Genomic DNA, 27,660 nt, shown 5'->3' with positions numbered 1-27,660 from the left:
TTTGAGCCGCTGTTGGGCTCCAGGTTCTGCTCTGATTGGTTGATAACCCTTCCCGTCTGTCTGACTGCAGCCCCTCTTTTCTCCCTCCACCTAGGCGGAGTTAGTATGAGCCCACCCAATACAAGGTGATGATTGGCGGAGTTCTGGCCGACGCTTCCGGTTCATTGGTGGAGCTTAGAGTCACTCTGGGGGATGTTGGGGGAAGGGCCCGAGGCTGGCTAAGGAGTCCAGGGGCGGGGTGGGCAGGAGGACCCGCCAACCTAGGGGTGTGGGACCGACAGTGCGTGCGTGCGTGCGTGCGTGTGTGTGTGTGTGTGTGTGTGTGTGTGCCCAGAAGAGAAGGAAGGTGGCGAAGGGAGGAGAGTCCGAGTGGGTGGAGGGAGGGGAAGGGCGGGAGAAAAAGGTGGGAGGAGAGCCAGGTGGGAGGGTGGCGACTCACTCAGGACCCAGTGGGGGCAGCGCGATGAGGCGGGTGACCCTGTTCCTTAACGGCAGCCCCAAGAATGGAAAGGTAAGGGGGTCGGTCGGGAGGAGGCGAGGCGGGCCCCTCAGCGGGATGCGAGGGCAGCGGAGTGCGGAGCGGGCTCGCAAGGCAGAGGGCTGAAGTTGGGGAGAGGGGCTGGGAGGTGGGCGTGCTCCGTGGTAAGAAGTGTCCAGGAGGTGATGGTTGGGTCCCCGTGGCCTCTTCCCAGCCCCCGATTCCTACCTCGAGCTTGCCCTTCGACTCCCCAGCCTCCCCGAGGACTGGCGCAGGTCAAATTGTGCTTAATGGTTCCCAAGTCCAGGTGTGGGGCCGAGAGAACGGAGGGCTTGGGAGGGCCGCTGTCACCTAAGTGCTAGGTGCTGATGTTTCTCTGCCGTCTCCTCCCCGAAGACTCCCGTGCCTTCCGCCGCAGGCTAGAAAAGGCGCCTGTTTCCACCTTAGTGCTGACTAATGGCCTGCCCCCGAAGTGGTGGTAACTAAGGGCACGCGAGGTTGATCGGGTGAAAAGAAACTCTATCAGTGGGTAAATGAGATACTCTTCTATATCCTAGGTCAAAGAGAGGCTCGAAAATTAGGAGCATTTTCTTGATGGTTTCCTCTTTTAGGTCCTCCAAGCCCCGCTGTCGCCAAACTTCTGTACCCATTTTTTTTTCCTTCAAATCTCTCCTTATTTTTGTTCTTTAGGGGACTGTGACAATAGGCCAAAGGGATCAGTTTGACATTATTCCTTGCTGTTAAGCCTTTGTTGAGGGTGTGGTACTAAATATTGTTCGAACGCCCAAGCATGCCAAAATGAATCCTTTTCCTTCTCAGCTCTTGCCCCACCCAAGAAAGTTGTTCCGCAGCTTTGGAAAATTTGACTGTTCAAGGCAGACATTTACGGAGTAGCTAAATGACATTTAGAAATAACTAAGCCTTAGAGTCTAAGGTTAAGGTATATTAATCTTGTATTGCTTGCGGGAATACTTTGTCTCCTGCATATTTTGGAAACATTCTAAATTTCTAAATAGTGTAATCGTGCCACGGTATAAAAAATGATTTACCAACTATTCTGCAGTTTTGAGTAAACGTGCTCTAAAAATTTGAACCACAGTGTAGTTTGTTGACTATAATTTTGTGTTCTTCTGGTCTTAGAGATTTAATACCCACGTAAAACAGAACTGGCATAAATGCAAGCTTTTGAGTTTTCCTAAATGCTCCCTCAAAAGATGTTTGCCAAGATTTACATTATTTTTGACCATTAACTTTTTCTGAGCCTGTTTAGTCTGTTAACTACATTGACAATCTAATACTTATATTGTTATTAGAAGGAAAATTTAGTATATCCAAAGTTATAGCTGTAATATGTTCTCAAAAGCAGACCCCTCTGACCTTTTCATCCAACATCTCTGCTATGTTATCCCATGAAAGGCAAGATGTTTAGACTCAGGTGTAAATATTTAACTATGCTGTAAATTTCTTCTGAAACCATTGAATTTTGTTTTTGTCAAAGATTGGCAGGGTTAGTCTTGCCATATTATCTTTAATAAGTTTTTTAAGCTATCTAGTGTTGACTCTGTTAGATTTTGGATTTAAATGTTTATATACTTTAAATATATTTTGCTAGAGAACCTCAGAAAATTGGAAGAGCACATCTCAAATAACTAAAGATAAACGTTCATGTTAAAAAGATCATAAAAACCCAAACTGGAAAATACTAGTATAAGTCACCATTAAAAATAATCTATGCCATAATCCTTACCACTCAATTGGAAAACACATTCTGCGCCAAAGTGTTTCCTCTTCACTGATTAAAAAAGTATTAGAATTACTCTTATTTGACACAAGAGAGCAGGATAATACATAACGGCCTGCAATTTTATGTAAAGTGACTGTATTAGCCAGGATGGCATAATCATGACATGATATTCATGAAAAATGTGCTGGAAAAAAGCATCACTGCAAAATAGAGTTTGATTTTCCCATCCGGCAGCTGGAGTATCTGTGTCACTTCCATTATCTCCTTATTTACCTAACTTGTATTTTGGTTGTCTGGTCATAAGAATGTCTGTTTTTTCAAGTAAGTTGATGTCCTAGAAAGCTTATTCAGTGGTTGCCAGGCAAAGCCTGGCACTGGGGAGGTACAGAATCACTGCAGGGTCTGGCACTGGGGATGTACAGAATCACTACAGGGTCAATGTCATATGCTCACCGTGCCTTTTCTGTGTGATTAGTGAATAAACAATGAAGTGACACTAATGTGTGTTTTGATATAGCAGGAAGGGCTGCATGTTTTCTACAAGTGCTTTCCCTGATGACATGGTGCACCACAGAAGCTGTGCAAGAGGGTCCAATGGGCTTTAAGAAAAAATGTTATACCTCTGATTCACAGATTTTATTATAAAATATAAAATAATGTTAAAACTTGATTTTTTTTCATTCTGGAAAGACACAGGTGATTTTAGTTGCCAAATGTGTCTCAGAAGACGTGGCTGGTCCCAAGTCTTCTGAGACAAAGAGAGTGTGTTCTTTCACACAGACGCTTCTTCACTGGGTTGGTTGCTTTGGCATGTTGCAATGTATGTAAGCTTACAAGGGCCAGGTTAAGATTTGTATCACCCATTTTTAACTGACTTAACCCTTACCAAAATGCCAAGAGGCTTTAAAATATTCCTTCAAAGAAGCTGCAGTTTGAAGAAAATACTAACCCTGCAAAACCCAAATAAACAACAAGAAAAAATGACAGAGCTGCCCCTTATCCTAATATAAACTAGCAGCTTTTTAAAAAATAGTGGATCTCTAGCCCTGGCTGGCGTAGCTCAGTGGATTGAGCACGGGCTGGGAACCAAAGTGTCCCAGGTTCGATTCCCAGCTAGGGTACATTCCTGGGTTGCAGGTCATAACCCCCAGCAACCGCACATTGATGTTTCTCTCTCTCTCTCTCTCTCTCTCTCTCTCTCTCCCCCCCTAAAAAAAATAAATAAATAAAATGTTTTTAAAAAATTAAAAAAAATTTCTTAAAAAAAAATAGTGGATCTCTCTGGCTCTGAGAAGTCAAAAAGCACCAGATTTTAAAGAAGACTATTTGAAGTCTTATTTAATAACTGTTGATGTATTTTTCTTTGAAATATTAGCCAATGATGAGGTCATCCCAATTAGCAAGCATTTAAAAATACTTCCCAGTACCTGAAGACAATTTCAGAAAATTTTCCCATACCATCTTTCTTTATTTTATGTTTTTTAAAATTTTTACTTATTGATTTTAGAGAGAGAGGAGAGGAGAGAGAGAAACATTGATTTGTTGTTCCACATAGTTATGCATTCATTGGTTGATTCTTGTAGTTGCCCTGACTGGAGATTGAACCCACAACCTTGGCTTATCGGGATGATGCTCTACCAAACTCAGCTACCTGGTCAGGGGATTTTTTTCTTTTTATGTTTAAAGTCATTTTTGGTCCTGGCTGGTGTGGCTCAGTGGATTGAGTACCAGACTGCAAACTGAAGGGTCACTGGTTCGATTCCCAGTCAGCACATGTGTCTAGGTTGCTGGCCAGGTCCCCAGTAGGGGGTGCTCGAGGGGCAACCACACATTAATGTTTCCCTCTCTTTTCCTTCCCCTCTCTCAAAATAAATAAATACTTTTAAAAAATAAATAAAGGCAAACTTAAAACTTCCATTAAACTAAAAAGTCCTGCTAGCATAAGTATACCATTTACTTTCCCAATTGGTTGATAGCTTTCACTTGTCATAGGATCTGAAATTTAGAAGAGATTACGTTAAATAGTATATTACAGTGGCCATAAAGGTTAATAGACATGCTTCTCAATTTATTCCACAGAATGCTTCCATTCTAGGCTTAAGATAGTGCTTAAGTTATTAAAGTTATTTCCACAATGACATGGAAATTTCAGGTCCACACTGGAGAGTAAAACACACAGGAAGCAAATAGCCATCATAAGCATGATCATTTTACAAATGCTCAGGCTCTCCATGGGGACTAAAGGAGACTTCATAATAGAACAGCCAGAACTCAAGTCCATGATGTACAAGATTTCCATTGCTGCTTTTCCCAACAAAGCTGTTAGATAAGGAAAGGTGCATCATGTACCAGTCTGTTTAAAACTTTTTTAAGTAGGCTTTTTAAATCTGGTATTCTGATTAGTTATATAAAAGAGCTTCAGAATATTCATTTTGCAATAAAATTTCATCTCATGTTAGTATTAATATGCCCAACAGAGTCAGACTAAAGTGATCTAGCTGAAAAACAAATGCCAAGCATCCCCTCCAAGTGGAAAATAGATATATTGGTCCAACTTAAGAGAAATTTTAAAATTTACAGAATTATAAGATTCTTTGCATTAATTTAAGTTTTATTTTATCCATTTGATGGACCTTTGATGATCTTAAAGGAAGTTGTCAGTTGCTAGATTAACTGTAAACTGCAACAAATAACTTTTATTTCAAAAACAAGTATCTAGAGCAATGGTGACCTTACAGTAAATTATAACTTTTGCCCTTTATTGAATAAGTAACACAAGTTTGTTGTAACAGATCTGGAAAACAAAACAGAAAAACTCACAAGAAAATAAGTTAACCATAATTCCATTATCTAAAGTCAGCCACTTTTAGTAGTTTTATGACTATCATCTAGAATTGCATTTATATTATGTACTGCGTGTTTGAACTTGGTATGTCAGTGGAAAAGACAATATAACTAACACACAAAAAGGCATATTCTAGTTCAACACTCTGAAAGCAATGAAAATTTCATCCAGATTTAAGAAATATTTGTCAAAGGCCTACCATAAGCCAGGCAATTGTAACACTTAATCCGGTGGATCCTTTTTAAACTGGCTGTGGTTATTTTCTGGCTGCAGAGAGGAGGGTAGCGCTTGGCTTTTTACAAATTAAAACCTTTTCATCAAACCATTACAGTCTAGATAGAAAGTCAGATCAGGACATATTTCAGTCAAATGACAAATTGTGTTTGATACTATATTAGGCTTATTTTAGTGATAATAAATTAAAAATTAAACTCAATTGGTACCTACAATGTGTTCCTGAGTAGTTAGTTTCGCAATCTACGAGGAATCTCCTATTGCGCTTTGATTGCCCTAAGAATCACAAAACTCTATGTACAGGTTTCTTCCTATCTTAGAATCAAATCTGACTTCAGTGGGGAAGAAAGGAAAGAAGGCAGCTGCTCATCCCCTTGTATGAAACAAACAGGTTGTAGAGTTGGATCCTATCACTTTGTTGCTGTGCATTGCTATGGCATGGTCAAACCTAACAGAATTAAAATAGGTATTTCTTTATTCTTCATTTTACTCTGTTCTTTGGAACAGCGCTGTCCAAAAGAAGTCTCTGTGGAATACTTCTTACCTACTCCATATCTGCGCCATTCAACATGGCAACCACTGCTAATGTGGCCTGTGAGCCCTGAAATATGGCTGGTGTGACGGGTCACTGACTTTTAACTTTTAATTAATGTTAGTAGGTTAGAATTGAAATACCTTCTTTTAGCTAGTGGCTTCCAAATTGGACAGGGCATTTTTGGAATAGGTGGGTAGCCTTTATTTTCATTAGGAGACAACTGATCCACAGGAAGAAAGATAAGCCAATCACATGGAAGTAGAAAAGAGTTTAATTCTATGTATTTTTGAAAAGTCACACAAAACGTTACACTCTAATAGTTAAATAGAGGTGCATTATATAAACATGCATTAAATTTGCATCCGTTTTATGATATGGCCAATTGAAGGGGAAATGAAATGCTGAAGAGAAAGTTGATGTGAGTGAGGGTGGGCACGGGTAATGTAAAGCTAAATAAAGCCATGTATAGAGATGTATAAGAAGCAGAGATAAATAAGAGAAGAAAGAGAAAGATCTAGCTAGAAAATTCTAGTATAGTGACAGCTATGACAAGGATGCTAAGGTTGAAAGGGAGGATTTTCTTACCTCCTACCCATAGTACTTTCCAGACTATAAAAGTTGTTATGTATTTGCTTTGGTCAATCTCTTGCTCCTTTGCATTTCTAAAAAAAATTTAAAAAGATTTCATGTACTTATTTTTAGAGAGAAGGGAAAAAGAAAGAGAAGGAGAGAAACATCAACGTGTGGTTGTCAGGCATATGCCCTAAATGGGAATCGAAGCGGTGACCCTTGGGTTTGCAGGCTGGCACTCAATACACTGAGCCACACCAGCCAGGGCAATCATCCCTATTTTAAAAATAAACCATTCCTATGACAAAAGAATAGTGTAAACCCATCATAAAGACTTAATAGGTCTCAGGCACTTTGCTAAGCTCTTACCATGCATCAAAGTATGTCATCCTCATGACCTCCTTCTGGTGTAGGTGCAACAGTTTTCTTCATTTCTGGGAAAAGCAGCAGAAGCATAAAGAGGTTAAATGACTGTCTCCAGTTAACAAATAGCTGGAAATGTCAGACTACATTCTAGTGTGGGTCTGCAGAACTAGAACGCTAACACGCCTTGTGATTGTAGATTGTTTTTAGTCAGACACAATTTCTGACTCTCCAGTTTCAGATTTCAACTATATAAGGCACTAAGTAAATAACTGAGTCACAGAAGAAAAAGAGACTCTCTTAAGAACCTCTCAAAATCTCCTTTTACATGATAATCTTTAGTCCTATTTATAGTGTGATGGTTTATAATTTATGAGTGATGAAGTGCATTATGTAAACTGTTCATATTAATCTGGTGTGTTTTACAGGTGGTCGCTGTCTATGGGACGTTATCTGATTTGCTTTCTGTGGCCAGCAGCAAACTGGGCATAAAAGCCACTAGTGTGTATAATGGGAAAGGTGGACTGATTGATGATATTGCTTTGATCAGGTAAATTTCACCTTTTTATAAGCTTTCTACCATGGGCTCTTAGCTACTTGATGCTATGCTAATTTCCCTGATGCAATGGTTTAATCACTGTTAAAGAGTTTGGGATTTTGGCAAATTATTGCCTAGAATTTGCCCTTTGGAATTTAAATCATTTGAACTTAGGGTATATCGATCAGATAGAAAATTGTTAGTACATTCCAATGTATTGATAGTCTTTCTGCATAGTTCATATATGACTATGAGAAATTTGCTTATGGTACTAGAGATGGAACTAATAAGACATGTATTTTTTAATGTTAGAAATCAAATTGATCTTTTTAATTTATGTGCTTGTTTATTCAGTTGATTTCCTACCAATGCTTTGAGTTTTAAAAACATGACATCTACTTTGGTGAAAACTTGCTAAGCAGTGTTAACTCACCAGTATTCCACCACAATAGTGGTTTTTGGTTTGTTTTTTGGGTTTTGGTTTTTAAATATCGCAGGCAGAATTAATCTCTTTAAAACAAGTATCTAGCTCACCTCATTCCATCCTCATTGAATCATAGAATTTTGAGGCTTAACGAAGATGGGATGGGACACAAGTGACTGACGGTGTGCCAGGTGTGTGGTCTCACTTCACTGGCAAAGCATGAATGGGCTTTTTTTTTTAATTGATGGAGAATATAGTATACAAAGTTTAATTTTCATTTAACTCCAGGTCAGAATGGCCTTTTAGTATAATAGACGTACTGCCTTTGAAGTTAATCACTTCTAGTCCTTCATTTTAGAAATGAAGAAACTCAACATCTGAAAACTTAAATGACTTACAGTTCATACAGTTACTTATCAATTTTGTTGAGAAGAAAACAAATTTTCATATTAGTCTTAAAGAGTTAACTGGGATGGTGAGCAAGTAGAAAAGATTGTAAACTTAAGAGATACAGATTTAAAATCCAAATAAAGTAGAAGAATTTCTTTGTTTTTCAATACCTTCCAGATTCTTTCAGTTTTTATGTGTAAAGTAACTGAGTCACATTGTTGAATGATTTATATCAACCTAAACTTCTTAACAAGCACAGACTCTGCTTCTAAGGAAAATTCACTCTGTTCCTGTGATATTTTATAGGAAGTAAAAACTTCTGCAGCAGAGAGGTCATAAGCTTCCCGCACTATAAACCCTGCCTGTTTGATAGTGATGGTGGGATGGGTTGGGGCCAGGAGGGGACGTGCACAGGTAATCCAGGATTTCAGATTGTGTGCATTTACGTTTGGGGCGGGGTGGCAGGTGTAGAGTAGTGAGTGTTTACAGCAGTTATTTCTAGCTGTATTCTTCCTACATTTAATACAAAAGTTTATTTTCATACCCAAGCACGGAGCAGCTGATGATTTGGGAGAAAACCCCAGTAAATTATTTAGGGTTGCAGAGTTAAAGTAAAGTTGGTGCTGGCTTTAATCATGTCCATTGAACATGCTTCAATAGATAAGAAAGTTGAATTCTGTAATTTGTATAGCGGGTTTTGTTTTGTTTTGTTTGTTTGTTTGTTTGTTTGTTTTCCATTGCAGAAGTGCTTTCCTGTACAGGCTCTTACTGGAATTTAAATCCAAAGACAGTTAAATCAGGCAGTTAAAGAAAGCACTGGGAATTTACAGAGTCAATTTCGCGATACAGATTGATAGCAAAACCTGTCTAATCTACATAATTCTAAGGAACAGCCCCTGTATTCAGCAGATAATTAATGTGATTTCTGGATTTTGATGGCGGCTTTTTAAATTTTGATCTCCCCCAGGGATGATGATGTTTTGTTTGTGTGTGAAGGAGAACCATTCATTGGTAAGTGACTTCCTTAAAAGCCAATTTTGTCTGCCAAAATAAAAAAAGATAGAATGACATCTTTTACCTATCTTAACATTAAAAAGTATTTTGTGCTAGTATTCAGATCTTCATACACTTTTTGATTCTGCATTGGGTGTGCGTGTTAAATTTTTAAATTTACTTGTAGGATTACATTTTACTATGGATACCTTATCTTATACATGCTTTTAAAATGCTCTGGCTGTGTACAGATTCATTAAACATGATATGATAGGGTAGTTTGGATTGCAGAAACTATAGTTGTTTTGAAATTTTCTCTTTCATAGAGGTTGTCACGATTTCTCTGTTAATGTTACATAGCTTTAAGCATGCCCTGCAGCATTCATAATGTTTAACACTCCGTCAGAGTGGTCAGAGCAAATCAGTGAGAAATCACTTGGTGTCGGCCACACACATGTGCACACACTGCCCTTTGATTCAGAAGCAAGCTTCCACAGTTGTGTAAGGCTTAAAGACAGTGCATGTCCTCTAACAAGTATTTGATATATTGGTTCCACACGCTCACACCCTGCATATTTCAGTATTTTTTGAGCCATCACAGCAGTTGTAGCTGGTGAGTGGAGGTGGTTCTCTGGATCACCACATGGCAGGGTGCAACTTGGAAGTTAGTGCGTACCCTTCTCCGTCTCTACTTGGGAGCAGAACATTTTTTCTGACCTTCTTTGGTTGGCAGGCAGTGGTCACTTAATTGGTTCACTGCATACATACAAACAACAAAATAAAAAGTGATCAATTGGTGTTTGTTTTTGTTTTATCCTTATGAATTCTTGGACTTAAAAGTATTTGGTATATTTTCATCTGCATTAACTGATGCCTGGATTATCCTGTTCTGGGCCAGAGAAACCTCTCCAAGCCCTTTTAACACAACCTCATCAGTCTTTTGTAGCCTCTTCACTGTCTGGGGTAACAAGGTGTTTCACCTCACACTTCTCCTGTCCTAGATGCTGATTGACGATTTCTCCAAGAAGCCTTGATTTCTTTTAGTGAGGTGCACCATGGTTACTAGGCTTTTTAGGGGACAGAGTTAGAAACACATGCTAGCCAGATATAAAGTTTATATGTATATATTTCTTATGATATAAACCTTTATATATAACATATGTCCTATTATCTCATGGGTTCATGCTAATACTTCCGGTATGTAACTAGGATTATAAATATTTATTTAACTTTTGTGTTACAGCTCCTTTCTTCCACATCAATAATCTTGATTTTCAGGGACATTGAGAATGATAGAATACTAATGTCACATAATTACTCATTTGCTTAAGGCATTATTATTGTGTTTATTTACTCCTGTGTGTCTAGTTTAATCTTCATTTCCAAAATTGTCTTTTTATTTCTCATTGTCTCCTGAGTTCTCACCTCTTTTCTGAATTCTGTAATTCTGGTTTATGTTATTCTTTTATAACTTCTCTTATTCACTTCTTTTAGAATGTTTTGGACTATTAGGTTATAGTTTTTCATCTATTTTGTCGGCATTTCCTTCTGGCACATTTCATAGGAACGTAGCTCTTATTCTTTTAAAAAACTTGATATGGAGTTGATCTCAGTTTTTTTCTGGTGCTCATTTTTATTTGAAGTTAGTTTTCTGTAATTTGAGAAGGGAAGGCTGACTTAGGAAAGCTTTTCTCATTTCAGGGCCCTAGAGCTCCCTTTTCTGTGGTTTTTATGAAGTGTTGAAAAAATATGGAACTCACCTTCTGATATATTCTGGTTCTTTAGAATAGTGAACCTTCTGACTTTTAGCTGTAATCCTTTTTCTTTGTCTCTGTTTTGTCCAGCTTGGATTCTTTTCCTAGCAGCTTGTCTGCAGTGTGGGACTTAAGTCCTAGAAAGGCAGTTTTGGCTCCTGGGTTTTGGGAGTTCATTTCCAGCCTCGTCAGCTCTGACTGCAAAGGACTTGTATCACTGATGGTAGGAGTGGGCACGCCCCTCCCAATCTCAGTCTGCATTTCTCAAATGCACTTGCTGAGCTGTGAAGTGAATATTTGGGGATTCCTTTGGAACTCGTAGGTTTGTCATTGTACTCTGTTGTTTCTCTCAGCTTCTTCCTTCCCAGATGCTAATCCCGTGCTGCTGTTAGTGTTGATGGGAATACCTTATCACCTCCTTTTGTTTTAGATGTTGTCTGTGGGTATCAGTTTGGCTGTTCTAGTAACACTGGTATACCTTTATTGTGTTTTTAGTTTTAAAAATTATGCTATTGCCATCTTCCCAAATACCAAATCTAAATATATTCTTCTTTTCCACATGTCATCACTAGATCCTCAGACAGAGTCTAAACTATCAGAAGGGTTGTCAGGATCCCACACGGACTGGCTTACACTAAACGTTGGAGGGCGGTACTTTACAACTACACGGTAGGTGTGTGTGCAGTGTGTATGCCTGTGGGCAGGCGGGGGGGGGCACTCTGCACCCTTTGTTCTTTGGTATGCTAATTTCCTTAGAAGATACTGAAATGCTGCTTAGACTGTGTGATTGGAAATCGCTTTTTTAGAAAGTTCCTTTTAAAGAAAAGAGAAAAAATATGATTTACAAGTCATTCCAGAGAAAGCATGAAAAGCATGACTTCAGTGTTTTAGAACGTCCTTTTTAGGTATTCACTAATATATGTGCAACGTTAGTTAAGTTAACAGCATTGAAATTCATAGAGACTACAGCAGCTTATATTAATAAGGGATAAGTTTAGATCAAGATTATTGTGCTATAATAGTTTACTAGATGGATAGATTTCGTTTTTAAATTAAAGGAAACTAAAACAATGTGTTAAGTCAAAAGTCAGTGCCAATTTAGCAGGGATTTTGACAAATGGCAACTTACTGCGCGTTTTTGTTTCCCAGCACCGCTCCGGCCAGGTTGTAGCATGCATCTTTTTGAGAGAGCAGCTGGGATGGAGTATACTCTTGACTTAAGTATGTTTGTTTATAAAGACAAATGGAGAAATCAATTTTTTTCCCTGAATTCTTAGGAGCACTTTAGTGAATAAAGAGCCCGACAGTATGCTGGCCCACATGTTTAAGGACAGAGGTGAGTGTGGCACATGATCTTCACGTCTCGTGTGACCTGTCGTAGCTGTGGTGGCTTTATGTCTCTTGTCCTTCTGCTCTTTTTAATGATATTGATAGTTTTTACGGAGTAAAAACTTACTGGTAGGTTGCCCAGTTTTTCTTCTGTAAATTTCTAACTTTGGTTTTTCTTTATGGGGGGCTCTCTTTGTTTCAATGGTAACAGGTGTCTGGGGAAATAAGCAAGACCACAGAGGAGCTTTCTTAATTGACCGAAGTCCTGAGTACTTTGAACCCATTTTGAACTACTTGCGCCATGGACAGCTCATTGTAAATGATGGCATTAATTTACTGGGTGAGTTTCCAATATAATTCCTCACATTTTTGTAAGGTTATAATTTTAATTATGTTTTCACTTGCTTACTAATGTAGTATATTTTCATAAACAGAATGTGTATCTTAGTGGTTTACTTGTGCATTTGGCCCATGGACACCACAAGTGTGAGCTACAGGAACCCACTTACACACGCATTGTTTTCTGTGACTAGTATGCAATTGGCCCTCCATGTCCACGGGTTTCACATCCTTGGATTCAACCAAACGCAGGTCAAAAGCAATATTTTTGATCCAGGGCTGGGAACCCCTGCTTGCAGAGCGCTGACTGTGTGCATTGTTCGGTGCCATCTTATACAAGGGCCTTGACCATCCATGGACTTGGGTATCTGCTGGGGCCCTGCAGCTAGTCTTCCACAGATTCCAAGAACAGCTGAAGTTTTGGGGGAGTCAGAAGTTCAATGCAGATTATTGACTGCATGGGGTCGACCCTCTAACCCCCACTGTTCAAGGGTCAACTGTGTATGAATGTATACACCGTGATTTTCAACTTTTTCCATCTCATGGCATGCATAAACTAGTCACTAAAATTCTGTGGCACACCAGAAAAGTGTTTTTTTGCCAATCTGAAAAAAAATAGGTATAATTTTGATTCATTCACACCAGATGGCTACTGTTCTGTAAGTTGTCATTTTTTTATTTGACAATCTAAGGGAAAAGAGGTCAGTGCCACTGACTAACTAGCCAGATGTTAAAAATTCTTGTGAGAAAATTTCTCCTGTTGAAAATCACTGGCCTGTAGGTGTAGAAATAGATAGAGGCATGGGTGTGTAGTCTTGGGGGAAGTCTCTCCGAGCACCCGTGAGCGTTAAAAATACACTCACAGAGACTTCCAGTCAAGATGGGGGGGTGAATGCTGTGCCCCCTCCTCCTACAACCACATCAGAATAACAGCTAAATTATAGAACCACCACCCTCAATGTCCTGAAACTAGCTGAACAGAATGCCCATGAGTAAGGATATAAAGAAGAAATCACATTAAGACTGGGAGGAAGGGAAGAGACACGAGGTGGGCTAGTTTCTACCACGTGTGTGGCACTTAAGAATGGGGAGAATATCTCTGCTGCCATGGTCCCCCTGAGGAGCAAGGGTCCCAGCCCCACCCGGCACCAGTGCTGGGCACAGTGAAAATCACTGAGGATGCCTTCTAGGTGGGAGGAAGGGCCAGATGTTTTTGACCCAGGCCTTCTCTTAAAGGGTCTGGGTGCAGGCTCACTCGCTGAAGGGACCATAGCTGGGAAGCACCAGGGACGAACAGGAGGAACTGAAGTGTCTGGCTTCATGGTGAGGGCTGGAGAGGCAGCTAGCTCTCTCCCAGACAGAAGTACAGGTAGATGCTGTTGTCCTGGGCTGAGCCCTCTGGCCACACTGCTGCAGTTGCACATTCAAAATATATAGGCCACCAAGTGACTGGATTTGGTCTGATTTAAGGAGTGGCAGGAGTGTACGTGCCTTCTCATCTTCCACAGATTATTGCCATGGGTGTGGGCCTAGCGTGCCAGAGCCTTGGTTTTTGTTTTGTTTTGTTTTGTTTTTTAAGGAAAACCTGGAAATGTAAAATTATAGTGAAATCTGATTTTGAAAACACTGCATGTGAAACATGTCACAATCAGCCTAAAGGGCTGCTAGCTTACCATCTGTGTTGTCAACTTTTTATTTTAGCCATTCTGCAAAAATTATTATTATAAAAGTGACCAATGATCCACCTTTTTACAAAACCTTTTCTTTTCATCAACTGTATCACGCTGCTGCTTTTTACTGTAATGGCCTCCCCTTCTGAATGCATTTAAACCTCAGCCTCAGGGGCTCTGTGGGCCCTTTCAGTGCCCGGCCTCACCACACTGATGGCGTTTCCTGTCCTCCTGCTTTCTCTGACTCTAGCTTTGCGCTCGGGGCATTGCCAAGCTGCGCATATTTCTCCTCTGTGGCATTTCTCTACTGTTGCTCATTTATTGAGGTGTTCGGCAAACAGAGCTCTCTCCTGATTCATTTTACATAACGTTGTTTTTAAGTAGCACAATTTCCACCAGACTCTCTACGTTGTCTGTAAGGCACTCCAAGTAACTACACGCTTTAAAATAATCTATAATAATTGATACATCTTCTTCCCATTTACTTAACCTTATTTTTTGCTCTTCCCAATTTGTGCCATCACCAGCATGTTTGTTTACTTCATTATTCCTTTCACTCCCTGCCTTGGGGGGCCTTCGCTTTTTCCAGGGAATCATGTCCCTCTTTGCCTTCTTTCATTTGTCTCAAAACACTCCCTGACCATATCATCTTTTCCATATTTTTTTAGCTAAATCATACCTCAATTCAATTATTGTACTAACTTGAGAACTTTTTTAGCATTTCATTTCATTATCTGTTTCCCTGAAGTGAACATGAATTTTCTCATGCCCAGTTTGATATAGAAAAAAAAGCCCTGGCTGGTGTGACTCAGTCGGTTGGGTGTCGTCCCACAAACCAAGGGGTCCCAGGTTTGGTTCCTTGTCAGGGCACAGGCCTGAGTTGCTGGTTCAGTCCTCAGTCCTCGGTTAGGGCGTGTATAAGAGGCAATTGATTGCTGTTTTTCTCTCACATCAATTCTCTCCCTTCCTTCCCCTCTCTCTAAGAAATGAGTAAAATCTTTTTTTAAAAGAGCATCTTTTTTTAAAAGAAATCTTTTTTAAAATTGATTCTCCTGTAAGAAAGGTTTCTGAATTATACTTTTGACTTCTGCTTTGAAGTTTACTTCGATCATTTCTATAGTTTCCTAGTTCAGTAAGTATAAGATATTTGTGATGAGCCTATTCAGATCTGCTCCACTGGAATAGGTCAATGGAATGTTAAAAGTAGGTGAACTAATTATTTTTATTGGATTCACAATTAAATCACCATATCAGTTGTTTGAGGAATGTGTGATAAGGATTTTTTGCCTGTGGCTTCTTTTAAGTACTTTTCAGAAATGATTTTGAAATGTGGAAGCCTTTCATTCTATTTATATAGTTTTCCATTTTTTCTTTTGCTGAATGTAAACTACTTTGTTTTACAAATATTTAAAATATCCTATTGTGTTCTAAACATGAGTTATTTTTATTGTGTATTGAAATGATAACCTACTGGTTGATTTTCTTTTTATTGTAAAAATTTAATGTAAACAATTCTATACATATTAAAATGAAATTTTCTGTAAAAGTCAAATCATTCTTATTATAATAGGCGTGTTAGAAGAAGCCAGATTTTTTGGTATTGACTCATTGATTGAACAGCTAGAAGTGGCAATAAAGGTAAGGCTCTTTTTGTACTAGCCAATGTTACATTTATTGTTGCTGTCTCTCAAAATGCACCACTAATTTCTTAATATCTTTTTTCAAGAATTCTCAACCACCAGAAGATCATTCACCAATATCTCGAAAGGAATTTGTCCGATTTCTGCTAGCCACTCCAACCAAATCAGAATTGCGGTGTCAGGTAATTAAAGCCGATTTTTACAAGAGTTATTTGTGTCAGCAAATCTGTGAATAACGTTTGCGTTCTTCTAGGATTCTTGTTTTGCCTCATTTTCCTTTTTCATGCAAGATATAATTTAATTATGAGCCATAGCATTGATGTAATCACAAAGTGATTAGCAAAAAAGAGATGTGTAATAGCCTTTTTTATGGTCCAATTGTCCCATGTGTGGAACTTTTTGAGCAATGCATAGAAGTTTCAGCAGTAAAATAAAAAATCAGTTGTTTGTACAGTTATGTATGGCTAGACTGTGGCATTTATTTTTACATTTATGTTTTATAGCAATAAAGGTTTTAAAAGACACAATACTGCCTTTTCAAAATTGAAACTATGTGGAATTATTGAATTAATAAAATAAATGTAATTAGGTTTAACAAAAATAATACTTGTGGATGGGTATGTGGCTAACTGAGACCCCTCTTTAGAAAGTGCTGCACATAAATGAGGTATAGCCAGGCTGCATTCTGATGCTAAGTGGTTCCTTCTCCTGGAACCCATTCGTAATACTGATTTCCTGTATCTGTGTTCCATTTGATCCTGTTTGGTAATAAACTCCAAAAGACTGAAACACCAATTGCTTCTAAAAAACTTGGTGGTTTTGCTATAGTAATTAAGTTTAATGCAACAGATGGTTTAAATGTTGTGACAGTTTGGTTTTTAATTTCAGGGTTTAAACTTCAGTGGTGCTGATCTTTCTCGCTTGGATCTTCGATACATTAACTTCAAAATGGCCAATTTAAGCCGCTGCAATCTCGCGCATGCCAATCTCTGCTGTGCAAACCTTGAACGAGCTGATCTCTCTGGATCAGTGCTTGACGTGAGAATCATTTTTGGTTACAAGAGAATGTTTAGTCTACTGAGCATTCTCTTTTTTTATTGTATTTTTTTCATTACCATTTAATCTCCTTATACCACCCTCCCCCAAGCAGTCACCACACTGTTGTCCATGCCCATTAGTCCTTTCTCCTTTTTGGTCTGTTGAGTACTCTCAAAGAGCAAAAATTACATCTGTCTTTCACTGAAGCTTTTGCTTAAACACTGATAAAACTGAAGGCTCTGATGGTGAAATGGTTGGTTTTGTAACTGGCTCACTCCTTCCCTCTAGATCTATATGTGTATCTGTTTACATGTGTGTGCATGCATGTGTGTATGTAACAGTTACCTGTGCTGATTTGGGGATAGATGATATATGTAGAACCAACAGTGAAATCTCCTAACTTCTAACAACTTTAGGTTCCTTAATACCAAGGCCCATATCTATGTAAGTTTGTATGTCTTTCAAATTAACAGCACTTAATATAATACAGGCTTTTCATAGTCATTGAATAAATGTTTATTGAATGTTATAATTTTGGTTTCATTCTTTAATTACAACCTATTTTTCCATGAAGCTTATGTCAGATGTATTAACAAAGTCTACCAATATACATCCAATATACATTCTTTTTTTTTTTAAACTCTCCTTGTTCCATTTTATGATGAAGGGTCAAAATTGGTAGCAAAATAAGAAGATGATGAGCAGCACAAAAGAAAGGTTTGAAGGACCTAGTCTTCAAATAGTGAAATGTGAAGAGACAGCTTGGGTGGTTTTTAAGGACCAAAAAAAGCTTAAACAGTCTGGATCATTCAGTACAGCTGATTTTGAGTGCTATTTAATTATAGGACTTGTAAATGTGAAGCTGAACCATATTTTCTTATCTGTAAATACTTATTCTACCCATATGGTATAATCGATGTGAAGGTCAATATATATATATATATATATATATATATATATATATATTTGATAAACTGATGTGCTTTAAAATTGTAAATTTAATTATTGATGATGAAAATGGCTTATGCTGAAGAGTCATTGCCCAGAATGTGTAGGCTTGTGAAAGTTAGAACTTACTGTTAACTGTCCTTAGCATGTGAGGGTGACTGCTGATGAACAGCTGATGCAGGGCAGTGTCCACAAAACGCAGGTGTGCTGAGCGCTGCAGAGGCGCATGCTCGGTGGCGCCACTGCTCTTGTCGGACTTCTCACCACGTCTTTCCCTCCTGGGCTGTGGCGCCGCCTCTTCATTGGAGCCCTGCAGTTCTTCTGCCCGTCAGGGGGACCTCAGTTGCCACCACCGTCGTGCAGTCCGGTCTGTGTCGCACCATGCAGTAGTGTTTCTCTTTCATGCCCCGCCTGCCGTTGTTGGCTTTAGCCTGCCGCCTAGAGGCTGGTATGATGATGGAGCTGGAAGGGACTTGGATCGAGTGTGACCCTCCTGGTTTACAGACTGAGAAACCGGAGACTTGCCCAAGCCCCACAGCCAGTTTGTTCACAAAGTTGGAACTAGACTCAAAAGCATGTATTTTCTCTTCCTCATTTTCTTAATGACTTTTTCATTTGGAAAATGTCAAACATTAGAATAGTATAAAAGTAGAAAAAAAGTAGAATAGTATAAAGAACTCTCCCCCTTGTTATAAAGAACCCCCGTAACTCAGCTTCAACAAATAACAGCACAGAAACCATTTTCTTTTGTGTGTACCTCCCCATAGACTATATATATTTTTTAATGTTTTATTTATTTATTTTTAGAGAGGGAAGGGAGGGAGAGAGAGAGAGAGAGAGAAACATCAATGTGCGGTTGCTGGGGGTTATGGCCTGCAACCCAGGAATGTACCCTGGCTGGGAATCAAACCTGGGACACTTTGGTTCCCAGCCCGCGCTCAATCCACTGAGCTACGCCAGCCAGGGCTGACTATATATTTTTTAAGATTTGTTGCTTTTTACTTATTTTTTAGAGAAAGGGAAAGGGAGGGAGAAAGAGAAGGAGGGAAACATTGATATGTGAGAGATACATCAGTTGGTTGCCTCTTACACGCCCCCAACTAGGGACCTGGCCCACAGGCATGTGCCCCAACTGGAAATTGAACCAGTGACCTTTTTGGTTAGCAGGCCAGTGCTCAATCCACTAAGCCACACCAGCCAAGGTGATTTTGAAAAATTCATTATTTTGCCTGTAAATACTTATTTTTCTCTTATAGGTAAGGACCATTTTAAAAACAATGTTAATACCATTATACTAAAAAATAACAGTAATAACCCAACTGCTTTCCTCAAAACCTGCTGCCCTTTGCACAGTGAGAGAGCACAACTCTTTCAGCTCTAGTGCCAGTGGACTTCGCAGTGCTCAGTGCTAGTGACCTGCTTTCCCATTTGATGACTAGAAGGTGAGGTGCTTTCTGTGGGGAAGACGGAGAACCCCACTGAACTCCTCATGTGTTTGTTTCCTTGTGAGATTCCATGGTACAGCTTTGAGCATGAACAACATTCACATAATCACCTTAGGAACTTGTGATAACGTTTACAGTCTGTTTCATCTTGGAGCATTGCAGAGAACCAGAGACATTTTTGTGTATCAGCTTCCCGTCGTCTTAGATTTTTTAAGTACCAAAATATCCAGTTATCTTCTACATATTTCGGTGCTTCTAGGGGCTCATTGTCCTGCCTGTCGGTTTGAGCTTCCGTACTGCCTTGTGTACATGTGCAGGCATAGAGGGGAACGTGAGTGCACTTCTGCGTCGTCTGTGGTTCACATTCTTGGTAGGGCACCTCCTTTCACCAGAGCTGAGCCTGGGGTAATGAAATGGCACTTCTGATATGAGGGTTTTCCTTGGAGGGTGTGGCTACACCATACCTTGATCAGACTTAGCATTTTAGATTTCTTCACTGTTCTATGTATAACAGCTACAATTATCATTTACATAGTGCTTTAACCATTTTAAACACTTTAACATTCATATCTACTTCTGTGGATTTTGTGAAGGTCTTATGTTAATATCACCCTTACAAACAGCTTCCTCCCTTATCTAGTAGTTGTCAGAGTTTAGATCTGATGGCACTGAACCCTTTGAGATAAATTGACATAATTTAAAATTCTGACATCCATTTCCTAGCTTTTTACTGTGTTTTGCACTGCGATTTGGGTGCTTAAGGTTGCCAATGCTGTGTGGCAACGGGTGGTAGAAGAAGACCCGGTTAACAACTTGTTAATGGTTGTAGCTGGGTGCTGCCTCTCATTGCCAGTGTTTGCACTCTGGCCTTTGAAATGAAGGTAGTAATAGCATGAGTGAACGTCTGGAATATCACTGACTGACTGCTGCAGTAACGGGGAAGAGAAAATCCATACCCCTAAGAAGCTTATGCTTTCCTTCTCCATACACTTCAGCTGTCACCTGTCATGTCCCGGGCGGTTAATAAAAACAGAAATAGGTACCTCAGAGCCCTGTTCCCCAGCTTCCTTATCCAAACTCTTAAGTTTCACCAAAAGTGAGCATGCCGTTGTTGACTTGTTTCTTTTAAAAGAACTATTAACACAGTTCTCAGTTCATCTTAAGTTCAATTAGAAAAGTCTTGATTGTGAACAGAAAATAATTGTCAGTGTATCATATTGAACCTTTCTTCCTTTTTCTAAGTTTTTCTTTTACTTTGACAAGAAAAAATTCTGAGACATTCTCAATGAAAAGTATAGCAGTTGGAGAGTGAAAGAACAGAAATTAGCTTGTGAATAGTTGTTAGTAGCTCTGATGAAAGACTGCTCGCATTCCTGTATATCTTTGGAATTTAGGATTAATTTCCACGTGGCTATTTCTGAGATTATCCAAAGGAGAGACTAGCCAAGTGCCACTGGCCCCCAGGAGCCTCCCCTGCTTATGTACACGTGAACTTTCGAGTCTGCTGCCTCTGGCGCAGACTGTGCCCCGCCACTCTGCTCTGCCCGTCCCAGAGCCAGCCCCTCCCACCCTTTCAGAATGGCTCACCTTTCTCTCCCCTTCCTTGGTGTATAAAAACACTAGAAACTCCAGCACCAGACGTGCTTGTCTTTCCTGCGGGCGGCTTAGACTCGGTGCCCTGGGACCAGTCTCCCTGTATTGCTAGCCGTGGCCATTTCTTTTAAAAAGACTTCCAGCTGTGGAAATTAAACACATTTTTGTTTAATAACTGTTTAAGCCAATTTTTTCTTTTTCAAACAAATTTTGAGCCTTAAGACATGGACTTTTTTTCTCTTGTTTGCTAGTGTGCAAATCTCCAGGGAGTCAAGATGCTCTGCTCTAACGCAGAAGGGGCCTCCCTGAAGCAGTGTAATTTTGAAGATCCTTCTGGTCTTAAAGCCAATTTAGAAGGTGAGTTTCTGTCTCTAATTACCTTTTCTAAGGGGAAAACATACTGGGAAGTAAAAAGCCCAGCAAAGCAATTGTTCCTGGTGAGACGTGACCACGGGGAGATTTCCTCCGGCGCCGTCTGAGGAGTGTCAGGCAGTCACGCCGACAACTGGGCGGGGGGGGGTCCAGCCTCAAACGTTCGTGAGGCCTCAGCTGAGAGTTAAATGTCAACATCGTAAACTTCCAAGCAGAACAACACACTCACATACTGGCCAAAACTAAGAACTTCAGTTTGCACAAACACAGACAGATTTTGTGGTATTTAGGTTTAATGTATTGTTTGTCATTCTCTTACTGCCTTACTGTATCTGCGCACCAGTCACTTTGTTTACTTGTGTACTGAGAGGACATAGCACTTATCTCCTTTGTCATAAACTTACGGAGGTGATTATACAAGTGCTAATTATCATAAGACCGAATTAAAGTCCTCACTCAGAAATAGACTAAAACATTCTTAATTCATGCTATGAGCTGACGCCTCAAGAACAGTGAACTGTAATGTATGTACGTTGGCTGAGACACTGAGATGTGAGGTTCAGAATCCTTTTCAAAAGCTACAGGCGCTATCATCCTCCTCCCTAGAAGTTTTATTGTGGTGTTTTTGAAGTTACGTAACTATAAATACTGTTAAATTTAATCCCCAAACATGTTCATTCTAGGTGCTAATCTAAAAGGTGTAGATATGGAAGGAAGTCAGATGACAGGAATTAACCTGAGAGTTGCTACCTTAAAAAATGCAAAGTTGAAGAACTGTAACCTCAGAGGAGCGACTCTGGCAGGAACAGATTTAGAGGTGAGTCACCAATTTTTAAAGAGGTTTCGTTCTTCTAGAATCACTGAGCACCTCCTACAAAATTTATTGAAACCATAAAGTGGTTGGCTGGTGAAAACTTCTAGGCAACAGGCCAGCTTAGCTGGAGGGACGTCTCCTTGCAGCTGCTTGTTGAAACCCACATGAGTTCCAGGGGAGGATCGGTACCTGAGTCAGGGATCCAGTTCCGGGTCGGAAGGTTCACCTGACGTTTGAAGTTGAAATTTCATTTCTCTTTGTTTCTTAGTTTCTCATGGAGGTAAGTTTGATAGGTGCTTTATTAACCTAATGTATTGTTTTGCAAAGTTTTAATTTCAAACAACTAAATGGAGCCAGATTTTTTCTTGAACTGCTTGGGAAATTTAAACAATATCCAGGCTTGAAAGCAGGGTTAGGGAAAGCCTATTCTAAATTGGCGTCATATTCTTTTTAAATCTCAACGTGAGATTTGGCCCAGTCGTCTTCCTTGTCAGCACTGTCTTCTTCACGTGGCCTTCGGCCGACTCCTCGCTCCCACTGTCCTGCAGGCGGCCTGCCCTCTGCGGTCACGGACGCACCCGGTGTCTGTTCAGTGCAGCGGCCACCAGCCACCTGTGGCTGCCGAACACTTGAAATGTGGCCGTGTAAGTGGTAGGTGGGGTTTTAAATTTGATTTGATTTTAATTCATTTAAATATAAATGGTCACATGTGGTGCTGTCATATTGAGCAATATAGCGCTGTCCCTACACAAGAAAATCTGGTATAGATTGGGTTGTACATTAAATATGGCTTGCTGTTGATTTTTCTAAAAATGTTTTTGTCTTATTCCCTTGATAGCTCTAAGCAGCAGAGTAGCAGTTTTTATTAAATTTAAGGCAAAAGAACCAGCCCAAGGCTGAAGATATAAACCTATTTAAGCAGCAGTATTTGATTTTTAATTGTTTGTTACTATCACCTAAAAATGCTGATGTCTTTCCTTGGTTTTTGCTGCCCTGCAGTCAGTGTGGTAAACAGCCCAGGCCTCCCTCTGTCTGGCTGACCGCAGAGGCTGGCCAGGTCGCCTGCTGAGAGCAACTGTCAACACTGGGTCCTGAAAGCTTCTGTGCAGTCACTTCCTCTCTCACCACTGCCCCCACCACCCCCAGGGGCTTGTCTCATCTGTCCCTCTGTGATCACAGGGGAAATCTGAAAGCAGCTTGCAGCAGTGGTGGGGGGTTACACTGTTGTGTACATTTGTTCAGACTCATTGAATTGTACAGGTGATTTGGGGGGTTAAAAAGGCAATTCCTTGCTATAAAAATGTTGGGGTTGAGGAATGGAAAAACCTATTACACAGTTTGTTAAGTAAAATCTCTTTTTCTCAGATTTTTAAAAATAGTGTTTGTGCTCTCCTATGCCTTCCATTGTTGTTCTCAGATTGTGGTAAAACTGTTTAGGTAACATTTACTACATTGGAGTCTATTCTGGATTTTAAATGACTTCGAAAGTACATGATCAGAAGGGACATGCTCCTCGTTAATGTGTGTGTGTGTGTGTGAGATATATTTGTGGTGGTCAGCCAGAGCATGACCAGAGCATGTGGTGGTCAGCTAGAGAGAACAAATACAGATACCAGAAAATCTGACTTTCTTCTGAAACAGAAGCTTTCCAGAAATAACTGAGTTTTATTCTATAGGAACATTTTCCTAACATGCCCAGGAATCATTTTTGAAAGGGAACGGGCAGACCCCTAAGTCTCTGTGTTAGTTACTGGGTCTCGTCTCTGCCTTTCAGAACTGCGACCTGTCTGGGTGCGACCTTCAGGAAGCCAACCTGCGAGGGTCCAACGTGAAGGGCGCTATCTTTGAAGAGATGCTGACACCACTGCACATGTCACAGAGTGTCAGATGAGACTTTCAAGGCTGCAGGAAGAAGCTCAAGACGACAGATGTTTTCCTTAATCACTTTTATTTCTCCACTCACTCAGCTGTGTAGAAGAAATAACACTGTAAGGAAATTAAAGAGAAAAACATTTAGAGGATTATGCTTGTTCTCGGTGGTGCACAGGGAAAAAAGTGACTTTTTCCCACATCCTGACTTTACCAGAAGAGCATTCATTCAGTAGACGTAGGGAAGCTAGATTAGATGCTGCCTTCCGAGTGGAGGAGGGGGCTTGCCTGGCTTCATGACCGGGAAGAGTTCCTATTATATTTGCTTTTAAATAGGCATGATGTGGAAATATTGTACCATCTTGGCTTGAAATTTGAGAATTTTAATTTATGAGAAGCACAACGTATATAAGTATATTTATTGAGCCTCTAGAGGCATATGGATCAGCAAGTTGTGAAGCTTCGTGAACATTACAAGAGGTTGTTCAGGTTATGAGAAGCTGTAGCGATGGCTCTCCTGCCTTACCCATCACACCGTGTGAGCACGGTGACATCCGACGCCCCAAGGCTTGCGCTTCAGGTTCCTTTTTATATGGTTTACTTTTTTTTAAATAAAATAGTAGCTAAGTTAAAGAAATCCTCCATTCTTTCGGACTCGAAAGAAAGGCAGAGTTGAAAGAAAGACATCACTGTACGTGATGGTCCACTGAAGTCGCAGCGGGCTTGGAGGTCAAGCTTCTCAATGAGCTTTCTTTAGAATTTCCTTCTAAGCAACTTCCGCTTCACGCCAGACAGGGCAGGTTTGTTTACTGACATGACCAGCCTCCTGTCCTCTTGTACAGTCAACACAAGTATAGGAAGATACTGCAAAACCAAAAAACCAAGGTGCATTACTAATATTTAATTCAGTGGCCAAATCGTTTAAACAGGACCAGCTTAGTAAACAGGACCAGCTTAGAAATAGATACAAAGTGTCGATCCACTGCAGTTGAAGCTATAAAATAGGAATGGATATGGCAAAGTCATCTTTCAGAAGGCACCACAATATAATTGCAGCTAAAACCTGACAGTGTAGAATGAGGAATTTTAAGCTGATAATAGTCACCAGGAAAGTGAATAAAAACAAGTATTTGGCTGGTCCAAAATGTAATACCAATCAATCCGTCAGCACCTGTGGTTCTTTTACTTACATTCTCTGGTTTGGTTTGGTGGTTTTAATACGTTTTAGTCTGGTTTTCTTCAGTCATTCTGTCTCTGCTGCAGCAGAGATGGGGCCTGTCCTTCCCCACGACTTAACCGTGGCCTTTCCTCTCCCCCAAAAGCAGGATATAAGCTGTGTCCAAATGGGTTCTGAATTCTCCAGACCCATCAGGGTGAGACAGTGAACCGCTGAAAATCACTTTGTCTCCTTTGGGAGGATGGCATGTCTGTAATATTTACGTAGCACATTCTTCTATATACATACACATATGCAAAGCTTTCCTTCCAGCAAAGGTACGTGTGCATGGTGGCAGGAGGCCAGACCTTTGCAGGCCAAGGAAAGCAATTTCAAAAATGAATTATTTTCTTTGCTTTATTATTTTTACCAAGACAGAGAAGTATTATATTAAGAGATATCTATTTTCATAATCAATGTGTGCCTAAATTATATTTAAATCATTTCACTCTGTACTATATTTTCAATAATTATAGAACATGTTGTTCATCCACTGAAGGGTACCTCTGTATACGTAACCTAAGATCTGCACGTGGTTTTCTTAGAAACCGCAGGGTTCGGGTCAAATGTATGCTGCATTAATAAACAATGTGAAATGTCAGAGAGGAGTCTCTTGTCTTGCTTTTGAAAAAATGCAGCATTACACATACTATGGATTAGTTCTTTGAAAGTTCCATTAAATTTATTTGTTTAGCATTATTTTATGATCCCCTTAAAATCCACCATGCTCACAACACGAAATTTCAAAAAAGAAGACTGCCTTCTAAAATTCACTTAATATGCATCACTTATTAGCTGCTGAACATTACCAGTTAGCTTTATTAGGTTGTTTAAATACATTGCTCCTCGAAACATTTTGCTTGACAACTAGAGAGAAATTTTTAAGAAGGGAGGGAACTTAGGCAATAGTAAAACTTGCAGTAGCTTAGTGATGAAACATGGCTATACAGAGAGGCAAAAATGCAGTTGTCGGGTAGGAGGGCTAGAAAAAGTTTTCAAACCTAAATCAGCTAGATTATCTACGTTGATAAAATTTAGAACCCTGCTGTATAATTGTTTAGAGCAGTATTTTATGTTATACTCTGATACAGTCTAGTTCTTTCAACTACAGTTTCAAAGAAGTTTTAATAGGAAATAAAAATTCATTTTCTTATGAAGGTTACCATTATAAACCAAGACCTGAATATTTTCTCCAGTCCGTTTTATGAATTGGTTGTTTATACTGTAAATCTTCCCTCAAGTCAACTTTCAATCATCTTTAATATATGAAAAGCCCTAATATGGTATTAATCTCCAAGGATATATATTTAAAATTAAAGGCACAGCTCCACAAAGGAAAGCAGTTGCTTTGTTTTCCGTGCCAAGCACCCTATTCAGGGTTAATTTCTGAGGCCTGTTCACACCCACAGACATGTTCAAAAGAGCTTCCTGCAGAGGTTTCCGATTAGGGCGAAAAAAGGTTTGCATCTGTCGTTCAGCAAGATTACTAAGTCATTGCATTGTAATAATTACACGGTGTTTCTTTTAATGCAGAAGATGAAGCCATTTTCCCTCTGAAGCCATTTTCCCTCTAAAGCCATACCTCTAACATTTAGGAAGTTTCTATACTTAGAAAAAATTAGATAACTATAAAATCCAATTATTTAAACACAATTGACTGAATGCAGCCCATGGTAAACTGGTCTGTCCTGGGAACCATGAGAAGGTTCAGAGTTTGCCACTAAACACCAAAATTCTGTTAATTGCATATTCAATACCCTATTTGATGCCATAGAAAATTAAATTTGGTCTTTGCCCTTCATATCTGTGACCTACAACAATACTAATTGAGACTTCAAGGGCATAAAACAATGAGTTCATAGATCATGTGGCTGTATTCATATAAAAATTTCAAAGCATTATTCAAACATTGAATACCAACGGATAGGAACACGCAAGAAATCCAGTGATGTCTAACCAGGGAGAAGAGATTAATCTGGTAGTGGGGTCAGAAGTCCAAACCAAAGACCACACTTGCTGATTCGACACTCTTAGATGTACATCTCAGCAAACAGGCAATCAGTTGGACAAGGTGAATGAACGGTGTTCAAACATGAACTTCTGTTGCAAAACAGCCTCTCGTTTCCTTTCTATTGTAGTGAGGTGAGAGTGCACTCCTTCCTATCACAGTGGCCCTTAAAAATTATTCCAAGTGTATAAATGAAATAATTAAAATGTCTTAGTCAATCACTTATCTCTTATTTTGAAAAAATCCATCCTATTTGCAATTATACTTTAAAGTATACCCCCTTCCCTACCTTGTCCCAACAGCCTATGGAGGGAGGGAGGGACAAGCACAGCAGGACGTGCGTCTGGCCAGGGCAGCTCTGCTCCTCATCTGGAACCCTGGTGAATGCAATTGTTCCAGAGGACGTGGCACGGTGACTGGCTTAGCGACCTACCCAAGGAGAAACTGCCAGTCCTGGCTCTCAAATGACCGAATATCCAGTTATTGTTAACCATTTCACTATTTATCTAAT

At 39.7% G+C, this 27,660-nt stretch overlaps 1 protein-coding gene across 3 annotated transcripts; it reads left to right on the top strand.

The window, feature by feature from the left end:
- Positions 1-359: 359 nt before the first annotated feature.
- On the top strand, positions 360-25,742 carry KCTD9 (potassium channel tetramerization domain containing 9). 3 transcript variants are annotated; one of them, XM_036032702.1, is made up of 12 exons: positions 360-511; positions 7,198-7,319; positions 9,089-9,132; positions 11,441-11,537; positions 12,146-12,204; positions 12,409-12,537; positions 15,777-15,844; positions 15,933-16,028; positions 16,735-16,884; positions 21,122-21,227; positions 21,926-22,059; positions 22,524-23,814. In XM_036032702.1, exons 1-12 carry the CDS (start codon positions 464-466, stop codon positions 22,821-22,823), a joined length of 1,353 nt encoding a protein of 450 aa, XP_035888595.1. In that variant the 5' UTR covers positions 360-463; the 3' UTR covers positions 22,824-23,814. The 3 variants fall into 3 exon arrangements, with proteins under 3 accessions (XP_035888595.1, XP_028377005.1, XP_035888596.1); XM_028521204.2 differs by lacking the exon at positions 22,524-23,814 and adding an exon at positions 23,831-25,742 and having other exon boundaries at positions 361-511; XM_036032703.1 differs by lacking the exons at positions 7,198-7,319; positions 9,089-9,132 and having other exon boundaries at positions 443-511; positions 22,524-23,816.
- The last annotated feature ends 1,918 nt before the right edge of the window (positions 25,743-27,660 follow it).

Source organism: Phyllostomus discolor, chromosome 8 (assembly GCF_004126475.2).
Source record: "Phyllostomus discolor isolate MPI-MPIP mPhyDis1 chromosome 8, mPhyDis1.pri.v3, whole genome shotgun sequence".
NCBI classification, from domain to species: domain Eukaryota; kingdom Metazoa; phylum Chordata; class Mammalia; order Chiroptera; family Phyllostomidae; genus Phyllostomus; species Phyllostomus discolor.
This window is presented reverse-complemented; position numbering and strand designations above follow the sequence as displayed.